Below are 23956 nucleotides of genomic sequence, written 5' to 3' on the forward strand. Positions count from 1 at the left end.
ATTATTATGGGACGAAATGTATTGTGTATAAAGCTTGATAACTTCAGGTTCACATATGAAAATGTGGTGTTGTGAAAATCTAACATCCAGCATTTATGCCTAATTTTTAGTATGATTTGTTAGTTTGAATTCATTTTTTTTAACTTAAATTTATGTGATAAATCGATCAACTTTCACGTGCGTCTATATAAAAAAGTGATAAATTTATTTTTTAAATTTCAACACTCAAATATACTACGAGTAGGTGCAATTCCAAATGAGAGAGCTTAGCATTGCCACCATTGACGAGAACCGAGGGCTTCGATTTTCCAGAACCAGATTTGATTAGATTAAAGAACTTCAAATTTTTTCACTCTCTTCTTTACTACCATTTCACATGTTTGTAAAATATATAGCAACAGCCATTGACTTTGCATTATTTGAGCAGGTTGCCCTTCATCTGCATTGAAATAACAGAACGGGATATGATTTGGTGTAAACATCAGCTACGAGTAAGTATTTTAACTATAAGTCCTGTGAAGTAATTTCTTTAATTGTTTACTGTTTCCAGACTGAATTTGACAATCATACTTATGGGGCTGAATGTAGAATATCTGCAAAATGAACCTTTTTTCACTGGGAAAAAATGTGACATATTAGTGTTGATTGATTGGGAGAAGGTGATTAAGCAAGAGCATATGGTGCCATTGTCTTAATGCTAATTTGGACCATTATGCTGCATTTTTCTCCTAGCAATGTAACCTCGGAGCCAAGGAGTAACATCCTCGTTGATCTTGATCATGATGAAGAAGATTACGCGGTAGATGATTATCAAGGAGAAGATGGCACTTAGATCCACCCATTTTGATCTGTTCACGTCAATCTGGAATATCTGTTTTAGCGCGTATTCACCTGTGATCTTGGGAGGATGAGGACTATGGTTATCAAATATCAACCCCTTCAAGTCATTTTTGTATTGCCCCTACAGAAACCACCAAATTAGAGTCAAAATAAGACTGGACAGATCTCAACAGATTTTCCATCAAAGGACTACTACATCTACATCCTCGTAAAAGCACGAAATTGGTCTGAACATGCCAAGTTGGTGCCTATAAAGCATGTAGTTTCGTATTTATAACTTGTATATTGTAAAATCATTTATGAAATTAGTGCATTACGTTAACTGCTAAGGCTACTACTGATTCTACTTATTCTGGACTGTTACGTGTAGTTATCATTAGGCTCGGGTGATCTAAACATTTCCACTGTGAGTTAACAACAGGTAAAATGTGCAGCAAATTTTTACCTGTACAGCCCAGAAATCAAAAGTCAAGTAAGACACCGGGTAACGCCAGACAGGTTTTGGTATGTCATAGGGGAGTCTGAAGAACCCAGAGACCAGCATAGATATTCCCTAACACAGAAACATACACAATTTAGGTGTAGACAATGGTAAGGATTATAAATTTGCATTCTAACATAAGCAAAAGTTCATAGTCTAATAAGACCGAAACAGATTAAGTTTACTACCAGAATGCCAGCTCCTATGATGATACCCATGAGGAAATTAGGTACAACACTAGCTATGACCATCATCAGGCTCTCAACCGCCGTAATGCTGGCATAAAGGGCCAATACAAAGAAGAAATAGTGGGAGAATCCTGGATGGAAGTGGACCATGAAGTAGCAGACAGTACCAGAAAGAATTGCAATCAATATAAGGAACGGCATTGCAGATAACGTGTTGCTTATCACAAACACAATGACACCATAATGCCCGTTCATCCTTTCCCTTTGGAAAACCTGTTTTGATTGACCAAATCATTAGATTTGTGTGGCAATGTATCATTTATATAGACAAGGTAGATTTTTCTAGAGTACTGTCATATAAAGTACGAACTTTCATATCCTCCACGAATGAAGGGAAACCTCCTATTGACATGAATGTCATAAATCCAAAGACGAAAGATGAACATGCAGCTCTTGCCTGCATAATGTTAATTTGATAAGTAGATAAAAAAAAGCGCGTCTTCATGTAGGAGACATTAATTACGAAGGAATCAAGTTGTAAAAATCCCATTAGGAGAAATAAGTGACCTGGATGGAATTATACTTGGTTCCCACATTAAAATAGATGGTTCCAAGACAAACGGAAACCACTAAGTAGATCAAAATCCTCAGCCAGTAATAGCCAAAGTCTCTAGACATATTAACAAACGAACGTTTGGTTAAGCTGTAGGACTGCATAAAGAAACTAGCATGGCTTCCGTTAGAATCTAGCACTGTTCCTTTCTGTTACAAAAAAAGAAAAGAAAAGAAAAGATTACATTTGATGAGATAAGAAATTAGATAGATGATGAAGAAATCAAGATCAAGCTTTGGTGCATTAAAACTTACAACTTTGGACATTTCTTCTACTGTTTCATTTGCTACATAGCAGTACTGAGAATGACGATAGAAGTCAACAAGACTTCGAATTACTTCTGCTGTTGTCATCTTGTTTAGAGGATCATCATTGTACTGATTAAACTTATTAAAATAAGAACAGAATAAGTTAAATGAAGGAAGGTGAAGATCTTATATCCTAAGCCATGCTAAATACAACGGTAATATATAGAAGTCCATGTTACTGTTGCTTAAAGAAACTACTACAGAAAGCGGAGACTTAAATGGACTAGTGACTATTTTATTGCACTTGTCAAAACAAACAACATATTACACATGGTCTGATCTAATGCAAACTTTTGGAGTTTGATTAGTAACAAGATGATCTAAAAAGACATACTTTGATCAACTCTCTTAAAGTGGCCTTAACTTTGTCGAAATCAGAGTTACTGCACCGAAGGAAATGATCTGATGGATTTCTAAAAGAAGGACAAGGAAATCCTGCTTCGGCAAAGAACTGCAAACCAAAAACTAGATTTAACTCTAACTACCACATGATGAAAAAGGTATAAAATCCAGAGAGAAATGATGGAGAATCTCGATTAAGGGAGGTTTATCTTGCCTGATTTGCTTCAGAAGCTTGACCAAAGTAAACTGTTTTGCCTCCGGAAAGCAAGTATAATCTGTCAAACAGCTCAAATACTTCAGAGCTTGGCCGGTGAATTGAGGCTATCACAGTCCGTCCATCTCTGGAAAGACAATGCAGTGTCTGTGTTACGAAGAACGCTGAGGCACTGTCACAAAATACAGAAAATTTAAGGTATTGTTCATCAATACTGTGAAATTAACATTGTAAAATAAGTGATCTACTAGTAAGAACATTATCTACCTATCTAGTCCACTTGTTGGTTCATCAAGGAAGAGCAATCTAGGACTCATTAGAATCGCAAGCGCAATACTAACCCTCCTCTTTTCTCCCCCACTAATACCGCGCAAGTGCCAATTACCAATAAACGTATCAGCACAATCTTGTAAGCCCATTTGAGTAATGGTGCTCTCAACTAGTGTCCGTTTTTCCGATAATGGCATCCTATCAGGGAGACGCAATTGAGCTGAATAGTAAATAGTCTCTCGAACCGTTAGTGTTCCAATCAACGTATCATCTTGTGTTACATATGCCTGTATTGTAAATCAATTAAAATAACCTCACATAATTCACCCAGAATAAGAAAGATACTGACAGGATAACACTTGTGTCTGACAAATTATTGTCTTAGGACTACTTACTGCAGTTCCAAATGAGAGCTTAGCTTTGCGACCGTTGAGGAGAATTTTTCCAGTGAGGATAGCGTTAGAACCAAGACGTCCAGATAGGGCGTCGAGCAGCGTAGATTTACCAGCACCAGAAGGACCCATTAATGCAGTGAATGTTCCAGGCTCTGCATAACCAGTAAGTCCTTCTAATACATTTCTTGTATCTCCATTATTCAGAGTGACCATTACATTAACATCCTTCCAAGCCACATGAGCAGATACCACTATACCATTAGCGCTTTGTGGTTCGCTTTCTTCTTCAATCTCCATAATTGCAGAGGAGGACGAGAACGACGACGATGATAACGAGTTCCTCATCATCTATATACAATTAATTTCTCTCTTTGGTTATTTAATCAGTTGTCTTCTTCTTGAAATGCATCTTACTTGTATTACTTCTGATGTTTATAAAGTTTGTTTGAAAACAAGAACTAGTTAGCTGGTCAGCTCTATACTGGAGTAATAAAGCTAGCAGGTCCCCAAATAAACCAAAAAAAAATAATAGTGAAATTGTTTGCAACAATAGAGGTAAATCACATTATATTTGTATTGGAATCAGGGATATACATGCCTTAATATATCTTAATTTTAGGAATCGTATAAATCTTCCACATTGACTGCAACTGTTTACATATATAGTCCGTAGTAAAGGAAACTAAAATTTCTATTTCCCTTTGTCAAAACTCGTATTATATGTATGAGGTCCAGCCCCTATCTTCACTTTTCTTTTGGCTGTGATTTGCACAGATGGCACTGGCACACATTCGTTGAAAATTGGCAACCACTCAATTAATACAAGGGAGAAATATTGGCACATTTCATCATGTACACCAACACACAAAGGAAAGTATTAGAGAACTGAGTGAGGTATATCATAGACTATATAAAAAAAGAAAAAATCGAGTGTGAGTGATATTTTTAGCGAGACGAGAAATCAAAAGAGGTTATCTTTTTTGAGTGTGTAGTGGTATTTGTAGTATTTTACTCAAAGCCTACAAAGTGTAAAAATTCTTTCTATACAGAATGTGTAAATGCAACTTTATATTTGACTTATTAGAAGAAGAATAAACAAATGATAGGCTTCTATTTAAATACTTTGTTTTCTAATTTGATTGATTCATTTTGATCTTGTTATTTGGTTCATGATTCTCCGATCCTTGGAGAAGGCGATTAAGCAAGAGCGTATTGTGCCATTGTCTTATTCTGATTTGCACCATTCGGCTGCATTTTTCTTCTAGCAATGTAGCCTCGGAGCCAAGGAGTAACATCCTCGTTGATCTTGATCATGATGAAGAAGATCACGCGGTAGATGATTATCATGGAGAAGATGACACTAAGATCCACCCATTTTGATCTGTTCACGTGAATCTGGAATGTTTGTTTTAGCGCGTATTCACCTGTGATCTTGGGAAGATCAGGACTCTGGTTATCAAATATCAACCCCTTCAAGTGGTTTTTGTATTGCCCCTACAGAAACCACCAAATTAAACTCAATGGATTCATCATATATCAAAATAAGAATGGACGGATCTTAACAGATTTTCCATCAAAAAACTACTACTTAGATATCTACATCTGTTATCAAAGCACGTAATTGGTCTGAACATACCAAGTTGGTGCTTGATAACGCATTTCTCTTTCATATGCTTTATTTTTAAGGCTACTAAGTCTACGGACTATTACGTGTAATAATCTTTAGGCTCCGATGATGTTAGCATTTCCATTATGAGTTTATAACAGGTAAACTCTGCAGCAAATATTTACCTGTATAGCCCAAAAATCGAAAGTCAAGTAAGACACCGGGTAACGCCAGACAGGTTTTGGGATGTCATGGGGAAGTCTGAAGAACCCAGAAACCACCATAGATATTCCCTAACACAGAAAACATACACAATTGTTAAGTGTGGAAAATGGTATGCATGCATTAGTACTTCTGATTCTAAGATGAGCAGAAAATTTCGTAGTCTATAAAACAGAAACAGATTAAGTTTACTACCAGAATGCCAGCCCCTATGACGATACCCATGAGGAAATTAGGGACAACACTTGCTATGACCATCATCAGGCTCTCAACCGCTGTAATACTGGCATAAAGGGCCAATACAAAGAACAAATAGTGTGAGAATCCTGGATGGAATCGGACCATGAAGTAGCAGACGGTACCAGAAAGAGTTGCAATCAATATAAGGAACGGCATTGCAGACAATGTGTTACTTATGACAAATGCAATGACACCATAATGCCCATTCATCCTTTCCCTTTGAAAAACCTGTTTTGATTGTAAAAATAGGACCAAATTATTAGAAATGTCTGGCAATGTATCATTATAGAGTTAAGATAGCTTTTTCAAGAGGGTCATGCAAAGTACGAACTTTCATATCCTCCACGAATGAAGGGAAACCTCCTATGGACATGAATGTCATAAATCCAAAGATGAAAGCTGCACAAGCACCTCTTGCCTGCATAACGTCAATTTGATAAATAAAACAAAAAATGCATATTCTTAAAAATCCTATTAGGAGAAACAAATTACCTGGATGGAATTATACGTGGTTCCCACATTAAAATAGATAGTTCCAACGCAGACGGAGACCACTAAGTAGATCACAAGTCTCAGCCAGTAATAGCCAAAGTCTCTTGTCATATTAACAAATGAACGTTTGGTTAAGATGTAGGACTGCTTAAAGAAACTAGCTTGGCTACCTTTAGAATCTAGCACTGTTCCTTTCTGTCACAAAAAAAGTGTCACATTTTATCAAAGAAGAAACTCGACAGATGATGAAGAAATCAAGAACAAAGTTTGATACATTAAAACTTACAACTTTGGACATTTCTTCTACTTGTTCATTTGCTAAGTAGCAATACTGAGAACGGCGATAGAAGTCAACAAGACTTCGAATTGCTTCTACTGTTGTGATCTTGTTTAGAGGATCATCATTGAACTGATCAAACTAAATAAAATAAGAACAGAATAAGCTAAATGAAGGAAGGTGAAGATCTTTATTTCCTAAGACACTCTACATGTTAATGTTACTTAAATAAAGGACTACAGAATACCGGAAACTTATATGGATCAGTGACTATTTTATTGCACTTATCAAAACAAAAAACACATGTGTGTAATGTGTATGCTTCAAGTGTTTCCCAACTTTGAACAGAGTAGCATTACTTATTTAAAAAGTTATTCCCCGAATCTCATGCAAACTTTTGAAGTTTGATTAGTAACAAGATGATCTTAAAAAGCATACTTTGATTGAGTCTCTTAGAGTTGCCTTAACTTTGTCGAAATCAGAGTTACAGCACCGGAGGAAATGATCTGATGGATTTCTAAAAGAAGGACAAGGAAATCCAGCTTCTGCAAAAAACTGCAAACCAAAAGCTAGATTTAATTCTAACATCCACATGATGAAAAAGGTATAGGGTCGGGAGACGAAAATGATCCATAGAATGATGGAGAGTCTTGAGTAAGGGAGATATCTTGCCTGGTGTGCTTCAGAAGCTTGACCAAAGTAAACTGTTTTGCCTCCGGAAAGCAAGTATAATCTGTCAAACAGCTCAAATACTTCACTGCTTGGCTGGTGAATTGAGGCTATCACAGTCCGTCCATCTCTAGACAGACAACGTAGCGTCTGCGTTACGAAGAATGCAGAGGCACTATCACAAATCCAATAAGCTGATTCCATTAGATGTTGTTCCTTTATTAGGTATTTCAAAACTTAAACACACAATTGAGCTATGATCTTAAGAAGATTACCTGTCTAGTCCACTCGTTGGTTCATCGAGAAAGAGTAATCTAGGTCTCATAAGAATCTCAAGAGCAATACTAACCCTCCTCTTTTCTCCTCCACTAATACCGCGCAAGTGCCAATTTCCAATACACGTATCAGCACAATCTTGTAAGCCCATATCAGCAATGGTGCTCTCAACCAGTGTACGTTTCTCCGATAATGGCATCCTATCAGGGAGACGTAATTGAGCTGAATAGTGAATCGTCTCTCGAACCGTTAGAGTTCCAATCAACGTATCATCTTGTGTTACAAATGCCTGTAGTGTATATAAATTTGTTAGTTAATCAGGTGTTGCGCCAAAGCTAACAAATTAAACCAAGATGATAGTGAGATTACAAAAGAGAAATATATATAACAAACATGGTTCAATCCATCCACATGCGGAAATGAGCAATCCACTATATAAAAAGAGTAAAATATCGAGAGAAATAACCTCATAAAACTTGCCCAAAGAAAAGAGAGTTCCATTTCTAGAAAAGTTACGGAATTTTCATGGATAGGATCAAACCTTATTCCATCGTACATACATGAAGTTCCTCTTTAAGAAGTCTACAATGAGGTTTAGTTGATCCATGATTTAATCTTTCCTTTGCTTCAAGAAATTTATCCATCAATTCTATTTCTTTCTTTTTTTCTTGATTCTTTTCCGATTAATATGTTTAAATCATGTTCATGGATTAACGAAAAATTGTATCTTACATGTTCTCCCCCTAAACTAGATTCTCGAAGCTCTTAGGACTATATTGTGAATGCTGACAAGCGAAAAGGAAGGAGCCTCAATTTAAGAAAGACCAAAACATTTTCAAAAAATCCAATTATGGTACGAAAATATACGAGTAGAATTAACTAACTACTTACTACAGTTCCAAATGAGAGCTTAGCTTTGCGACCATTGAGTAGAATATTTCCAGAGAGGATTGCATTAGAAGCAAGACGTCCAGAGAGGGCGTCGAGCAACGTAGATTTACCAGCACCAGAAGGACCCATTAATGCAGTAAATGTTCCAGGCTCTGCATAACCAGTAAGTCCTTCTAGTATATTTCTTGTATCTCCATTATTCAGAGTAACCATTACATTTACATCCTTCCAAGCCACATGAGCAGATACTACTATACCATTGTGGCCTTGTGGTTCACTTGCTTCATCAATCTCCATAATAACATCGTCATTTGACGATGTTATTACAGAGGAGAACGACGACGAGGAGTTCCTCGTCATCTATATACAATTATTTTCTTACTTTGATTGTTTAATCAAATGTCTTCTTCTACTTGAATTCATCTTATACATGCAATACTTGTGGTGTGTATGAAGTATATTTGAAGAAAAGGTAAAAAGTCAACTCTGTACTGGAGTAATAAAGAAACAAAAGAGGGGAGACAGTAAATTACTAGTGTTATTTCAATTTATTTGTTCTACTGTCAGATTTTATATGTTTAGTTTAAAAAAATAAAATTCAAAAGTATTTTTTACTTTATTAAATTTCGTGCAAAATCAAATTAGACAAAACTAAAACAGAGGGAGTGTCCGTACATTGAAAACAAAAGTATTCTCAAGACTCAGCATAGCCGGAGCCAAGGTTAAGAATTTGGGCGTTCTAAATCAATTTTGTTTGATGGCTTACACGTTAATATATATATGTTTAATTTAATTTTCAGATACAAATATAAAATCTATAAAAAAAATATTGAATTAGTTCAAACACATGAACCCTACAGAACTCCGCATCTTTCTCGAGAATCAAATGAATCCTACTAATTAACAAAGGAAGCATGGAAAAGCTGCGAATTTTTTTATTTATTTATTTAGGAGTGAACGTGATATACATAACCCTGCCAGATTGCCTCATTTGGCTGTACATAATCCTTTACTTAGTCATGTAAAAATTGGCTAGACTTTCAACTATGTGTGTCTGCATCTTTTTGGAAAAAATAAATAAATAATGTTCTTCAGATTTCAACAATCCAACACACCATTTGAATATCCAAGTCAACTCCAAATAATTTCAAATTTGGATCATAAGTTAATTTACCATTAATAAAAAATCTCAATCATCACTTTAGTAAAACAATTATAAATCTAAAATTTTCATTTAATACTTTTTTAATTTTTTTCCATATATGACTAATGCAAGTAAAAATTGCTTAGAATTTTAATCATGTAATGTAAATAAAATAAGTATTATTTTTTTCATAATAGATCTCTTTATCTGAAATTAATAGAGTAATGAATATTTATGCAAAATAAAACACAATGCCAATACCAATTAAATGGTGCTTGCCAAAATAGGGCACCCCATGACATTTTTAGGTGCACTTTGCCTGTGTTATTTTCCTGATTTGAACCAGGAAAAATGATAGGAGTCTAACAGAACTAGCATGGACCACACCAACAATCAAAAAGTATATTCCTCCTGAGATTTTTCGTTTTTTGAACGTGAAACAATTTAAGTTTGATCAAAAAATTTTATGTTTGAAATTTTTAATTTTTTAAAAATAAAATTTATATATTTATAAATTATTTAAAAAGTATTATGAATTACAATAATTAATTATTCTATGAAAAGTTTCTGAACAAAGCTAATATTGTTTGAATGTCATATCATATAAAATGAAACGGGGAGTACAAGTTAAAGAAAATATTACTTGTCCATTATAATTTAGGAGTCATCGTTTGATTTTAACTTGACACAAAATTTAAAATAATTTTTTAAAATTATTTTAATTAAGTATTGCTAAAGGTTGACAAAAATAATAATAAATTAAAAATATTGATAATTATTAAATAAATAACTATCACTTGTGTAATTTTTCCTTAAAAATCCCACTATTTTTTAGGCCCACTAAAAAGAAAAACTGTGCGACGAAAATTGGCAGATACGTGTGCCATACTTCAACTTGATTTCTTAAAGAAATTCAAAAAATCTACTAACGCGTTGGTCAGAATTTGGTCATCAGCTTTGCTTGAACCATGCTTATTTCATTAGTACTTTATCCTCCCCAGAATTTCGTTTGACTAGTTAAGCAGTTTTTCTTAACAAGTGACCTATTTTCTCCTCTTTTTCTCTCGAATCCCTTCTTCATCGTGTTGAAATTGGTCAAAAGAGTGAAAGAATCGGAAGATTTCTGTAGCCAAAATGATGGATTTGTGATAAGCGAAGCTTGTTACTGGTAATTTTAGGAGAAAGAGAAGGATGTTGCTGCTATTTGTAGTGTTTGTTCTGGGAGCTGTAACGGTTATTGCAATTGAAGCTGTGTGCGTGGTGTATTTGATACGCTGGTTGAACCGTAGAGTTGCTCGTGAAGTGGATAAAGCAAAACCGGACGGGTCGCTATCGTCTACTGAGAATTTCGATTTCTCGTTGTACCTGAAACAGGTATGTCATTTTACTTGCTTAATGTTCATGCTGCTCAATTTTGACTGATTAAATTATAGGACAGCTAAATTAAGTCGATTAAGTTATTCCTTTTGTGAAGTTATGATTTGGAATCTACATTAGAAGTATATTAGCAATTTTCCCATATCTAAGTAGTGAATAAGGGCATTTGGAAGTGTTGGTATGCAATTTAGGTTGAAATTTCGGGAGATGAAAAAAGCTAGACATTTTTGGAATAAAGAGAGTATATGTGATTAGTCTATTTGGGGACATTGGTAGAATGTAATTTGAACACTTGAATGTAGAGATTAGATGTGTTTTGAGTCTGGTCTATGTGGAGTCTATTTTTTTTTTTAATATATTAGACTAGACTTAAGGCTATTGATTTGCATTCGTAACCTTCAGTGTGAACTTGTTACATTGAATAAAAAGTGTGTTCAGTTCAATAATTTCTACGTTGTACTAGAGCAGGAAGAAGTTTTGGTTTCAAGTCTCACCACTGCCCATTATTAAGTTAGGTAGTTCCACGTGCTTAGCCTAAAAAGAGAATAGTGTGTTAAGACATTGTTAAAAAAATAGAAGTGTACCCTATAGGATGTGCTAGAGGGAATAATGTATGAACTCCTCCCATTTCTAATAGAAAAAGACATTGAGGACCTGTTAGGATTAGATACCTCTTGTAGCACACCTGTGATACTACACCCTATTAGAAACGGGAGGAGATTACATCATTATTTCCATTGAAAGCAACATGATAGGATGTGCTAGAGAGATTATCAGTTTAGATGATTAGATTTGCTGTTATTTTCAAGCTGAGGGTACAATTTTGAATATATTCTTTTTCAGACTTTTTTATAACCGTGGTATCTGGGATAACTTCTTTTTCAGACTTTTTAGGATATTATTACCTTAAAAGATATTTCTTTTTTAAAATAATATAACGTTATAATAATATCTCATTAACACTGTTTGTTCTTCATCATTAAGAGATAAGTTTTCTCAGAGATAACTTATAATTGCTCACAAGCTCACACCGTGCAGCAAATTTGTTTTTCAATTCAAGTTCCTTTCACATTTTCTTAAATGGACTTGATCAGCTTCAACTTACTGTCTTGTTGCTTATGTTCTGCATCTGCTTCCCAGGGGACAGTCTGGGTTCTAGAATCTGAAAGAATACCAAAGGCTCTTCCAGTGGATAAAGCCGTGACGCAGCAAAAAAGCAAGAAGGAGATCTTAGAGGTTACACCTACTCAGAAATTTGCGCAAATCAAGGATCATCATCTCGTATTTACAGAGTCAGATGGTTCCCAAGTAGAAATTCCACTGAAAGGTTGCATAATAGCAGCTGTTTCAGCGTCAAGCTTGTCCACTAGAAAATGGTAAGTTTGGAAGTACTATTATATTTTGAAGTGATTTTTGTTGAACCGACAAACTGTATTATTTTTGGTCGTGTAAGTTGGTTTGAGTCATTGGTTTCAAATATAAAATCATTGGCAAGATGTGGCACTCGTAGTCCTCTTCTAACATTTTTATGAATATAGTTTTGGAGGCATCAGATCTGGAAAGAGCTATCTAGTTCTAGCTGCAATTGAGTTATAGGCTATGTCCTTTGTCATGTGGTGCTGGTGGTATAAAAGCTTGGGCAGACATAAATATGAGTGCAAAGCATTCTTCTTAGTCAAGTCTGAATTGATCTGGTGGTTGAATGCTAGCTGAAGCACACATATGTAAACCTACATGTATTTTTGCAGTTTCATAGAGTGGAAATAGGTTGATCATTTACTGCTATGTTTAGCTAAAGTATTTTTATTTTATTTTTGGATTATTTGATGTTCAAGTCCAACCCCTGGTTGAGATTTAGGGCATCTGCAGATTTTATTCTAAAAAAAGCAAGCTAAAATTCTTCAAAAGAAGTTTGCAGAAGTAGCTAAATTGTGTGCTATGTTCTAAATCTGTGTGCTAGATTGCTGGCAGCAGGAAAGCTAGAATAGATATAAAGATGAGCCAAAATATTCTTCTTAGTCTGACCGTGAAATAATCTGGTTGTTGGAAGCTGGTTTCCACAAATTTGCCTACATGCATCTCTGTAGTATCATTGGGTGAAAGTAGGTCACTTGCTGCTCATTTTAAAAATATAAAATTTTCATTATAGCAATTGTCACTACTTTGATGTTCAAATTCTGGTTGTGTGATTATGGGACAACTGCAGAGTTTTTTAAATAAGAAAGCTAAAATTAATTTTAGAAGAAGTAGACAAAAAATAAAACCCAAATACCCGTTTTCACTATTATCAAGAAGTTGATGGATAAATTATTGCCGCTAAGGCAAATGTAGAACAGATCTCTCTTGGTGCCTATAATAGATTCTGCTTTTCCTACAAAATCTTAGATTTCACTGAATTAGCACACAGTTAAGTAAGTGGCTTGTCTAATTGTTCGGAAGAGAAGTAATAACAATAACTTACAACTTCTATTGGTGTTATCTGCTGCAATCTTACAGGGCGAAAAGATATCCTATCAAAATAGAGTGCAGAGCATCAACTTCATGTGAAGGAAGTAGAATACTGTACATTTATCTTGAGACATGTTGGGAGAAAGAAGCATGGTGCAAATCCCTTCGTCTTGCTTCCTGCGAGGACCAAGTGAAACTTACGTGGTTTGCCAAGTTGAACATAGAGTTTCAAAATTACCTGACGTCATTAAATGCAGGTTATCCTTCATTTATGAAACCGTATTCAAGTGTTAGTCCTGATTTAGGTGATAAATCAAGTAAGTTTGATGGTTCCTCATCAAAAGTTCGGCAATTTCTGAAAAAGCTTGGCAAGAAAGCTTCTAAGAGTATTCCAGAAAACAAAGGAAGCAGCATTTCAACGTCTGATCATGAAGAAAGGAAGATAAGTGAGAGAGCTCAATCCTTACAAGACCTTGCTTTTGCTGGTGGAGGTATCAAGTTGGCTCCAACACGAAAACCTCTTGATTTTTCTACTAAGGACGTTGTAGTGCCTTCATCTACATCAACATCTGCTGGATTAGGAAGCCGGAGTCAAATGTCAGTTACTTCTGATGCGGATTCTGATGAGAGAATTTTTGGTGATGAAGGAACTCTTTGTTGGAACTTGTTGATATCCCGTTTGTTTTTTGATGCTAAAAGAAACGACCAGATGAAAACCTCTTTGCAAGCCAGGATTCAGGTTTGCAATCCCCTTTCTCTTTCCATTAGTATATGTTTCTTGATTTAAGCTTTTTGGTTGCTGACGTTATAATTTGCTCTAACTATTGCTTTGAAGCAAATGGAACATCTTTTACACTTAGTAGTGTAAGTCGAAAATTAGCAATTGAGTTTTGTCAACTGCATGTGTTTGAGTAAGAAAGAATTTGGTTCCATTATATTTATAACATTTCATTTGTAGGAATTGGGTCTGGAATGGTTGATTTTTTTTTCTTCCCCAGTATAGAGAGGTTGTTTCCAATAGACCCTCGGCTCAAGGAGCAAAAACACAACATTTATGGAGACATAAGCAGTTACAGCAGCAGGATAGTAAGAAAGTAGAGGCATACGAGACAACAAGTAGTAATAGAAACTAAGAATGAGAAGTACAGAAATAGCAAAATAATAAAAATACCGAAAATAATATGAATACTACTAGCAGAGTTCCTTTGCAAGTTATAATGGCAGGATATTTGTTTAATGCTTTATTGGAAGCTTCATAGGTACTGTTTCATTGTGATATTTTATGCTTCTTCTATTATTATATTAAACTAAATAGAAATTTTCTTTGTCGAACTGACTTATGATTCTGTGTGTTCTTACTTGTAGAGAACGCTGTCAAATATACGAATTCCTAGCTACATAGGCGAAGTGACATGTACTTCTGTTAATATTGGTAACCTTCCTCCCTACATACGTGCAATGAGGGTTCTTCCCTCGGACATGAATGAGTTTTGGGCCTTCGAAATTGATCTTCAGTATTCTGGTGATGCAATCTTGGAGGTCGAGACGAGGGTAGCAGTTCAGGACCTTGATTTACCTGAAGGTGGTGAACCAGAAACAGAACCCGGTGCTATTCATGATGTGAAATATGATTTACTAGAAGGGGTTGAGCAGTTTGGAAAACAAAAGCATTCTGAAGTGAACGTTGATAAGATGGACCAAACCAAGGAAGGTAATATTTTCTATGATGTTCTCAAAATTTTGGATTTTGCAATCAAAATATGTTAATTTGGTTGGGCATGCTTCATGGTTATTTGTGCAGTAATCTAAAGGGAATAGTCAACTATTTTTGAAAGAAAAATTATTTTAGATGGTTTTCAAGGTGTATTAATCATGTGAATTTTCAGATGGGATGAGAAGCTCCAATAGCACACCAAATGTGTTGCCTCAAGTTTCTAAGTGGAAGTCTATCTTTAATTCTGTTGCCAAGCAGGTCTCACAGGTTGTTTACAACTATTTTATTTAATATAATGGGCTGTTTGGTCTGCACAGATAGGGTGGAGGTGCTTATTTAATCCTTGTTTATGTACATGGTAGAGCAGTTTAGTATCTCACAAGGCTTATAATCTTGATTTTAAAGGTTCAATCCTGTCAACATCTAGTTTAGTATCTCGCCACAAGGGTTTTCTCTTCCCAATTAATTTTTCTAAAATGAAAGAATGCAACAAAATGGTTATAGTTATGACAACCCAAGAGCCAAAAGTACACAAATCCCTTAATAGTCCTCCAAAGATAATGAGTTATAGAAGAGTTCTTGTCACAAGATCCCTTGATTCAAAGAGCTTAATTGGCCTTGGTTTTCTTTGTTCCCTCATAGTCCTCAAGGCTTAAAGTCATGATACATGATCCTTTGAGCTAAATCTTGGAGATCTTGTAATTTCTTAGCTTGATTCCTTGTAAATGGTCTACTTGAGAGATTCACTTCTCTTGGGTTAGTCAAAATCTACAGGTTAACGGTTAACCTATGTTTGTGCAACTTACATCCTAGAATACTTGTGTAAAATAGCAAAACTTCAGTAGTTCTCCTGACGTTGACTTGAAATGACCTCCTTATTAGTTACAGAGAAGGAACTATAGTTGATGTCGTTAAGTTGACCTTAGTATCCGTTTTTAGCAATGGATAACGACAGGTAAGACCAAGGATCCCCTGAGGAAAACATGGTATGAGTTATGGTTGAGCAATGGATTCTGAATGATAAAGGATTTACGCGCTATACAATCATGAGAACTTCTAATATGGCAGCATTCTGCTAGTGCATGTATTACTCAGATGATTAGTGATTTAATCATATTGTGCCGGACAAAAACTTTTGAATTTATTGGTGCATGTACTGAAGAAACATAGTGTCTTATTCTTCCTGTACTGTAACAAATTGTGGAAGAAGCTCTTTTGCATTCTAAGCATTGGATCTTTAAACTCATCAGGTATCACTCTCTCTGGGGATAAGGATCGCATCCATTCAAGGAACTATGAGGCTCTACATAAAGCCACCACCTTCAGATCAAATATGGTTCGGATTCACATCGATGCCCGATATAGATATCCACTTGGACTCTTCCGTTGGGGAGCATAAGATCTCAAGTGGGCATCTCTCTTTGTTCCTAATCAATCGGTTCAAGGTCAGATTGATGATTTCTGTACTACAATTTGATTATGTGTCTATACATCTCTTCTTCTCATTAAGCCTTTTACATGGACTTAATCATGATTTTTAAAATTTTTACCATTGGGCTGAATAAGATTGAAATATGTTGACCTTTTAACAGTTCTAACACTTCGCTAGCTTTAATCCATTTTCAGTAGGTCAAGGTTTCTAGAGATAATTGTGACTGACTTACAGCAGTGGGTTAACACTTGAACAAAATTTCTAGAATATTGAGCCTTAAATATCAAATAGTGGAAACAGCACTTAGAATTGTGGAAATCATCGTTACGAAAAGATATAATATAGAGCGGTTTTCATATAAAATCCCAATTCTTCACAATTACGTCTCAATCCCCAGACAAGTTGGTGCCAAGAGTACTTTTCCTAAAATAATCTAACCACTTATCTGTATAAGTGGATATTTCCTACAAAAAAGGCCAAAACTACCCCTGAAATATTAAAAACCTTTTACAGTTCTAACACTTCGCTAGCTTAAATCCATTTTCAGTAGGTCAAGGTTTCTAGAGATAATTGTGACCGACTTACAGCAGTGGGTTAACACTTGAACAAAAATTTCTAGAATATTGAGTCTTAAATATCAAATAGTGGAAACAGCACATAGAATTGTGGAAATCATCGTTACGAAAAGATATAATATAGAGCGGTTTCCATATAAAATCCCAATTCTTTACAATTACGTCTCAATCCCCAGACAAGTTGGTGCCAAGAGTACTTTTCCTAAAATAATCTAACCACTTATCTGTATAAGTGGATATTTCCTACAAAAAAGGCCAAAACTACCCCTGAAATATTAGAAACCTTTTACAGTTCTAACACTTCGCTAGCTTAAATCCATTTTCAGTAGGTCAAGGTTTCTAGAGATAATTGTGACTGACTTACAGCAGTGGGTTAACACTTGAACAAAAATTTCTAGAATATTGAGTCTTAAATATCAAATAGTGGAAACAGCACTTAGAATTGTGGAAATCATCGTTTCGAAAAGATATAATATAGAGCGGTTTCCATATAAAATCTCAATTCTTTACAATTACGTCTCAATCCCCAGACAAGTTGGTGCCAAGAGTACTTTTCCTAAAATAATCTAACCACTTATCTGTATAAGTGGATATTTCCTACAAAAAAGGCCAAAAACTACCCCTGAAATATTAGAATTGGTATAAAAATACCTTCTATCCACCTATTTGACTAAATTTGCTTTCACCACTATTATTGTGGCTCTTTTCTGCCCTAATAACTAATAGTCCATGCCCTTTTAAAAAAAGTCTGTTGTTATTTAATATGTGGTGTCACCTGATTGGCCTAATTTTGGATCCCATAGTAAAAGAAATTTTTAAAAAGTGGTCTCTCTCTCTACACTCACCATTGCCATTCCTCCCCCTCCGGCCCACTTTCCTCTCTTCCACTTTAGTTTTCTTCCTATAAAGAGAACTCGTGCATGCACCAAAGAAAATAAAGGGAAAAGATGGTATTCAAGTGTACAAATAAAGTTTTTCTCAACTCAATCAGAAGTTCTACTATTCCTCATACAGCCCGCATAGTGTTAAGAGGAGTAACAAGTCCCTTCAAATGATTGTAAATGGCAAGAAATGCAACGACCTGTGAGTGTCCCATGCTCCATGTCTTCTTTTCCTTCTTCAAAAGGCTCTGCTAAACATTGTTTTCTAGTACCCGACATCACCCACTCAAGTCTAAACCATCTCAGAATTTCTCATAACAAATAAGATGCTATCCAACAATGTAAAAGGAGGTAGTTCACATCTTCCCCTGAGCCTTTACATGAAACATTAACTAATACAAGTAATCTTCTTCCTCAAAATTCTCCGACATCAAGATCATCCTCTTGCAGCCAGCCAAGCAAAAAAAGACATGTTTCTCAATACCCTAGTGATGCGTTTCAAAATATGTGTGCAAAAGCTGATTAGAAGTTTTTCATAATTGGTTATTGGTCACAACAGAAATGACGCCATTTTCCCCCTCCCCCATCTCTATGTGTCATGACTATCCTGTGAAGTTATTTGTTTGTGAAACAACTCAACCAAATTTTGAAATTCTTCAACCTCCCAGCCTTGCAAGTTCTTGTTTTTAGATCATTTCTTTTTGATAAGCTACTCATTTATTTGTACTTGTTTCATTCCCAATCACCAATGTCTCTGCTTCCTATGGATTGGTTTTATAACGATGCTTGAATTTGATTCAACTTTAAATTCGATAGAGCAATCTATGCAAAGTTTCCAATATATTGTTCTCTTTTTGTCATCCGTAGGCTGAGATTTCCTTCAGAGGCTTAAGCTGATTCTTTATAACTAATGCAGGGTGCTATTCGTGAAACACTGGTACTTCCAAACTGTGAAAGTGTATCCATCCCATTTATGTTAGCAGAGAAGGACGATTGGGTCCCCCGACAAGTTGCCCCATTTTTATGGCTGAATCGAGAAGGTGCAGGTAATAATGCGAACAGACAAGAAGCATCCAGCTCCCAACCTGCGGATGCAACACGAGTCACTGAAGTTGATAAGGGAGGTACCAATGGTAATTCTGAAAGCAAAACTGAAATTCCAGGAAAAACAGGATGGAGTACTCAACAAAGCAAGTCATTGGATCCACATGCATTATTATCAGTTCCTACGCATAGTCCAGAAACAGGAAGCACCTCTAGCAATGGCGGAAGCAATCAAGCGAAGACGAAAAAAGTTGGATGGTCTGCCCTGCAAAGCAAATCACTGGATCATGCGTCTCTATCAGTTCCTATAGCACAGCCTAGCACAAATAACCAGCCTTTGGAAGAATTGGGAGCACCATTGTTGAAGCATGAGGAACAGCAAGAGGGTCATCTCGGAAGCACAGCGGAGAACATAGAATGCAAGTCACCTTCTCGACAACTGTTACTACTTGAAAAAAATCAAATTACTGGAGAAGATGATTCAAAGTCTACAAGATTAGGGAGAAGGGCTAGGATGCTTGGTTTGGGGAAGAAAATGGGGGAGAAACTGGAAGAAAGGGCACGTCACATAGAAGAGAAGGGGAGAAATTTAGTTGAGAGAATGAGGGGACAACAGTGAAATAAAGGAACATTGTAAATTTTACAGTATCGCCAGTTCATTTATTTTCACAAGGCCAGTCCCTGGTGTATCTTGTTACTGGCGTTTCTTTTGTGCTTCACTGTCTTCACTAACGAAATTATCCAATGGTTCACATGTTTCAGTCTCACAAATGCAGTAAAACTGACGACCTTGTGAAGGAAAAAGAAAAATCAAATTAACAGTGCTATACTTGGCTTCCGTGATCGGATGATTCATCTTTAGCTGCCATGAAGAAGAGTGTTCTCAACTCATAGAACTTCAGTCCAAAGAGTCAACAAGTTTTATCATTCTTAATTGGTTGTCCGTGGAGAAGGAGTTGCAAGTAAAAAATATCTTACGTCGATTGTATGAGGTGATTATTCTCGTCATTTTACCATGTTATGCTGTTGAATTGATATATGTTACTCATTCGAGCTAAACACTTAAGTAGACCAGAGGTCCCGTGTAGGTACGAGAATGGAAGATCAAAGTTTACTTTTGCATAACATAATCAACAACTATACAAACCTTAAAACACTTTAACCTTCTTGTCCTATTATAGTCGTGGTCAATTAAAGAAAAACGTATATGTACAAAACACTAAGAGCTTGTTTCAAGCCTGGAAAAAACTTGACCCATTTAGAGACATGAAATTGCAAACTTGACAATTTTGTAAAATACTTTAGTGCAATATATTTTCAGGTTAACAAACATCTCTAAGAAACATCAGTGGAAACCTCAATATAAAAAAAATCTAGGGTTCTAACATTCATAAGAAACTATCATGCGATAAAGTCAAGTTAACACTACTCTTATGACTGATTAAAGTAAAACCCTCCAAACAAGAAAGAACATGGTAATACAATTATGGAATGAATGCAGAAATATGAAGAAAATAGATACGACGACAACAAAAATTTGCTTTTCCACTTTCAAAACAAAAGCACTTCCAGATTCTCCAAAGAAACACTGCACTAGCAATGATTAAATAATTCAGTACATCCACGAAGTCAAAATCCTTTTTAACTGTGCCATTTAAAAAACCATCTATTGTAGAACTCAAAATATCTAATCTTTATCCAAAAAAGGATGAAGAGCTTAAAGGAAAAAGGCTCATTCCCAGCCTGTAGCACCAGAGGTAGGGGCAATATCTGGTACTGGTAGAGGAACTGGTGCAGGGGCAGCTGCTGCATCCCATCCGCCATCAGCTGCTGAAATTCGTCCCGGAAACAAAAAGGCAGTTATTAGTGCCAACAAATTTAGGAATAAGAAAACTTAAAATCACCAAATGCTTACTTACAGAAGAGGCTCACAATCATAGGACAGGAAAAAAAAAAGAGAAGTAAAAGACTATCAGCTAAAATGAGCTCAAGAGCAATGAAGTTCCAGTTGGGGTTTGAAATTTTTTAGCAGACAATATTAGGAACCAACTTCACAGAATAACAAACTAACCTCCATCTCCAGCCCAACCACCACCTACTGGAGGTGCTGCAGTATCTGCAGTCCATTGCGCCTCAGGGATTTGGCTACTAGTCCAGTCACCACCAAGGGCAGCACTAGCAGAGTAGTCTGCATAATCTGCAATTGCTGGCACTTCCTCTTCTTGCTCCTTTGCCTCTTCAGGCTCTCTGTAAAAGAAGAGATCAACCTGCAAAAATAGAAATAAACAGATGCAAATGAAAAACCTATATTCAAGTGACTGCAAAAGCAGGCATTAAATCATCTATTACATTTCAGAAGAGCACACAACCACCAGCAGCAGAATGTAACAATGGAGTTAGAGCTATACAAAATAAAATGAATAAAGATGGTCTTTACCATAACATCCCATTTAGGTCCTTGATTAATGGCCCCACGCATCTGGAGTACCATCCTTGCTAAGATCCAGAAAAGAACACCAATGCTGTGCTTTCCTTTGTTATTGGCAGGGATACCAATGTCAACATAACGCATTGGAGAATCAGTGTCACAGAAAGCAATAGTTGGGATGTTCCCAAGTGCAGCTTCCTTGATTGGCTGCGAAGTTTTCAAACAGGTTAGTTATCATTGGCAGGTTTACAAGAGAATATTAGTAGCAGGATAGTAAGTAAAACCTGATGGTCAGTTCTTGGATCAGTGAGAATCAAGAGTCGTGGCTCACTGTATGAGGTCTGAAGCTGATTGGTAAAAGTTCCAGGGGTGTGACGTCCAGCAATAGCATGTGCACCAGTATATTGAGCAAATTTCAAGACAGCTCTCTGTCCATAAGGCCTGGCAGATTGAACAATGATGTCCTGAGGATTCTCAATAGCAACAATCACCCTGGCAGCCATTTGAAGCTTTTCCCATGTCTTTCCAAGGTTGATGATGTAGATACCTACAAATATAAAAACTTAGGGTCAAGTAAACAGAGAAACCAAATACCACTAATGAAGATTTTGTTATGACACCATGAATTTGAATTTGTATCTCTAGTTGGCCCACATAGAGTACTAGTAAAATGCACATCTAAGATCAATTTAATGGAAGTAAACAAAAGAGAGAGCAAATGAAATTTGCAGATAAAGAATTCCTACATGAGATATGATGAATCCGAATGCATATTATATATATGCAGGTCAAACAATGGAAAGATTATCTAAAAGAGAAACTAGCAATTACAAACAACACAATCTAATCACAATTTGACCAATACAGGCGCCCAGCCTCAGCAAATTGAGAATACTTCAAAAATACTTATTTGCATTATATGCATATTGTAAAGGTATTGGCTTGACTTGCCACAAGGTTTTACAATTCAAATCTATCCACATGACTAGTGAATTAATCTATATGCTTTTGAATAGTTGCAGTACATCCACTATAAAAGTCATTACTGTTGTTCGAATCAAGCTCCCTGTTAAGTGCCTATATCTAATTAATATGAATCTATTAGTTTGATAAAATGCACCTAGAAGACAGCAAGACAGCTACCCATGCATCGGCTTAATCATAAGAATGAGCAAATCCTACCAGTAGGTAAGAGCTGAATACAATTATCACAGAGAAGTAACGGCGAATAAAAAAAGCTAAATCTTTCCAACTGTTACTTTAACATTTTTCTCTAAAATAAGTTCGTGGATAACCAAATCAATACACCTAATGCCAACATAACAATAAGCATCTACAAACTACTATGCATCAATCCGTGCAATTTACAGCTAATAGACATAAGATATGATCTTAACATAACGAAAAACACATAGAATCAAGGAAATGAGATAAAAAAATCAAGTTAAACACTTTCATACCATCGTTACGGCGCTTGAAAGCGTATCGCTCCATTTGGAAGTCACAATTCTTAGTACCGAGGTGAACTTCAGCAGCCAACATCATCTGAATGTCAGCTTCTTTAGTCGAAAGAGTCCTTACATCTTGCGTCGCCATGGTTGTGCTCTGTTTCTTCCCTTTCTGCTGCTAGGGTTTTTTTCGGCTTGCGGCAGATCGAGATTCTCTCTTCACGAACGTATCTATAAAACCCTTTTGGTATAGAGGAAGTTAAATATAAAACCTTGCTCGTATTGGGCTGGGCTGTTGTATATTTATGGGCTGGGCTGATTAAGTTTCTCTTTAAAAATCGTAAAACTTTGATAGTTTAGCCACTTTGTTCAACTGGTATTTAAAAGTTAACCTTTGTTTTGATAGGAAACTAACTACACCAAGCCGTGTGTTATGGGCGACTTTATTGCACAGTTCAGAGAGCACTTGTGTATGTAATGCAAGTGAACGTCTATGAAAAACTGTCGTAAAATTTCGTTCTTCGTTCTATTGTCGACTTTATTTATGTTTCGTTGTTTTGATAGGAAACTAACTATACCGTGAGATCGACCTTTACACTATGTTTGGATCACTAGGGGTGGGCATAAAAACCGGAAAACCGAAACACCGAACCGAACCGAAATTTTTCAGAATTTCGGTTTCGGTATTTCGGTTTTCGGTTCGGTATTCGGTTTAATTTTTTGTATTTTTGGTTTTTCGGTTCGGTTTTCGGTACATATTACTTTGGAATTCGGTATTTCGGTTTAAACCGAAATATTATATTATAATTTATAAATTATATTATATTTAATAATTATTAATATTAAATAAATTTTTTAAAAAAATAAGAAACTTTAAGTTGAAATATCAAAGCCCATTAAGTTGAAATATCAAAGCCCATTAAGTTGAAAAATCAAACAAAAAATTGAAAAAATTGTAAAGTTTAAAATTGTAAAAAGCCCACTAAACAGGCCCATTAAAAAACCGAAATAAAAAACCGAACCGAATTAACAAAAACCGAACCGAATTAACAAAAACTGAACCGAACCGAAATATTTCGGTTCGGTATTCGGTACGCAATTTACAAAAACCGAAAACCGAAAAAACCGAAAAAAAAAAACC

At 35.7% G+C, this 23956-nt stretch overlaps 3 protein-coding genes and 1 pseudogene across 4 annotated transcripts; 1 reads left to right on the forward strand and 3 right to left on the reverse strand.

The window, feature by feature from the left end:
- Nucleotides 1-592: 592 nt before the first annotated feature.
- On the reverse strand, nt 593-4318 carry LOC107022627 (annotated as a pseudogene).
- Nucleotides 4319-4663: 345 nt separating this feature from the next.
- On the reverse strand, nt 4664-8621 carry LOC107022882 (ABC transporter G family member 11-like). The gene is made up of 10 exons (XM_015223459.2): nt 8325-8621; nt 7433-7722; nt 7161-7332; nt 6927-7043; nt 6498-6629; nt 6212-6406; nt 6051-6137; nt 5675-5947; nt 5443-5550; nt 4664-5145 (listed from the first exon to the last, which is right to left on the reverse strand). The coding sequence occupies exons 1-10, from the start codon at nt 8619-8621 to the stop codon at nt 4849-4851; spliced, it is 1968 nt and encodes a 655-aa protein (XP_015078945.2). The 3' UTR covers nt 4664-4848.
- A 1724-nt stretch (nt 8622-10345) lies between these two features.
- Nucleotides 10346-19710, forward strand: LOC107023530. The gene is made up of 7 exons (XM_015224245.2): nt 10346-10842; nt 11986-12221; nt 13342-14032; nt 14659-15004; nt 15180-15274; nt 16258-16452; nt 18812-19710. The coding sequence occupies exons 1-7, from the start codon at nt 10660-10662 to the stop codon at nt 19556-19558; spliced, it is 2493 nt and encodes an 830-aa protein (XP_015079731.1). The 5' UTR covers nt 10346-10659; the 3' UTR covers nt 19559-19710.
- A 748-nt stretch (nt 19711-20458) lies between these two features.
- LOC107023278 (40S ribosomal protein SA-like) lies at nt 20459-23060 on the reverse strand. 2 transcript variants are annotated; one of them, XM_015223917.2, is made up of 5 exons: nt 22828-23060; nt 21652-21914; nt 21377-21574; nt 21011-21206; nt 20459-20769 (listed from the first exon to the last, which is right to left on the reverse strand). In XM_015223917.2, exons 1-5 carry the CDS (start codon nt 22961-22963, stop codon nt 20672-20674), a joined length of 891 nt encoding a protein of 296 aa, XP_015079403.1. In that variant the 5' UTR covers nt 22964-23060; the 3' UTR covers nt 20459-20671. The 2 variants fall into 2 exon arrangements, with proteins under 2 accessions (XP_015079403.1, XP_015079404.1); XM_015223918.1 differs by having other exon boundaries at nt 20459-20766; nt 22828-23053.
- Nucleotides 23061-23956: the final 896 nt, after the last annotated feature.

This window comes from Solanum pennellii, chromosome 6 (genome assembly GCF_001406875.1).
Source record: "Solanum pennellii chromosome 6, SPENNV200".
NCBI lineage: Eukaryota > Viridiplantae > Streptophyta > Magnoliopsida > Solanales > Solanaceae > Solanum > Solanum pennellii.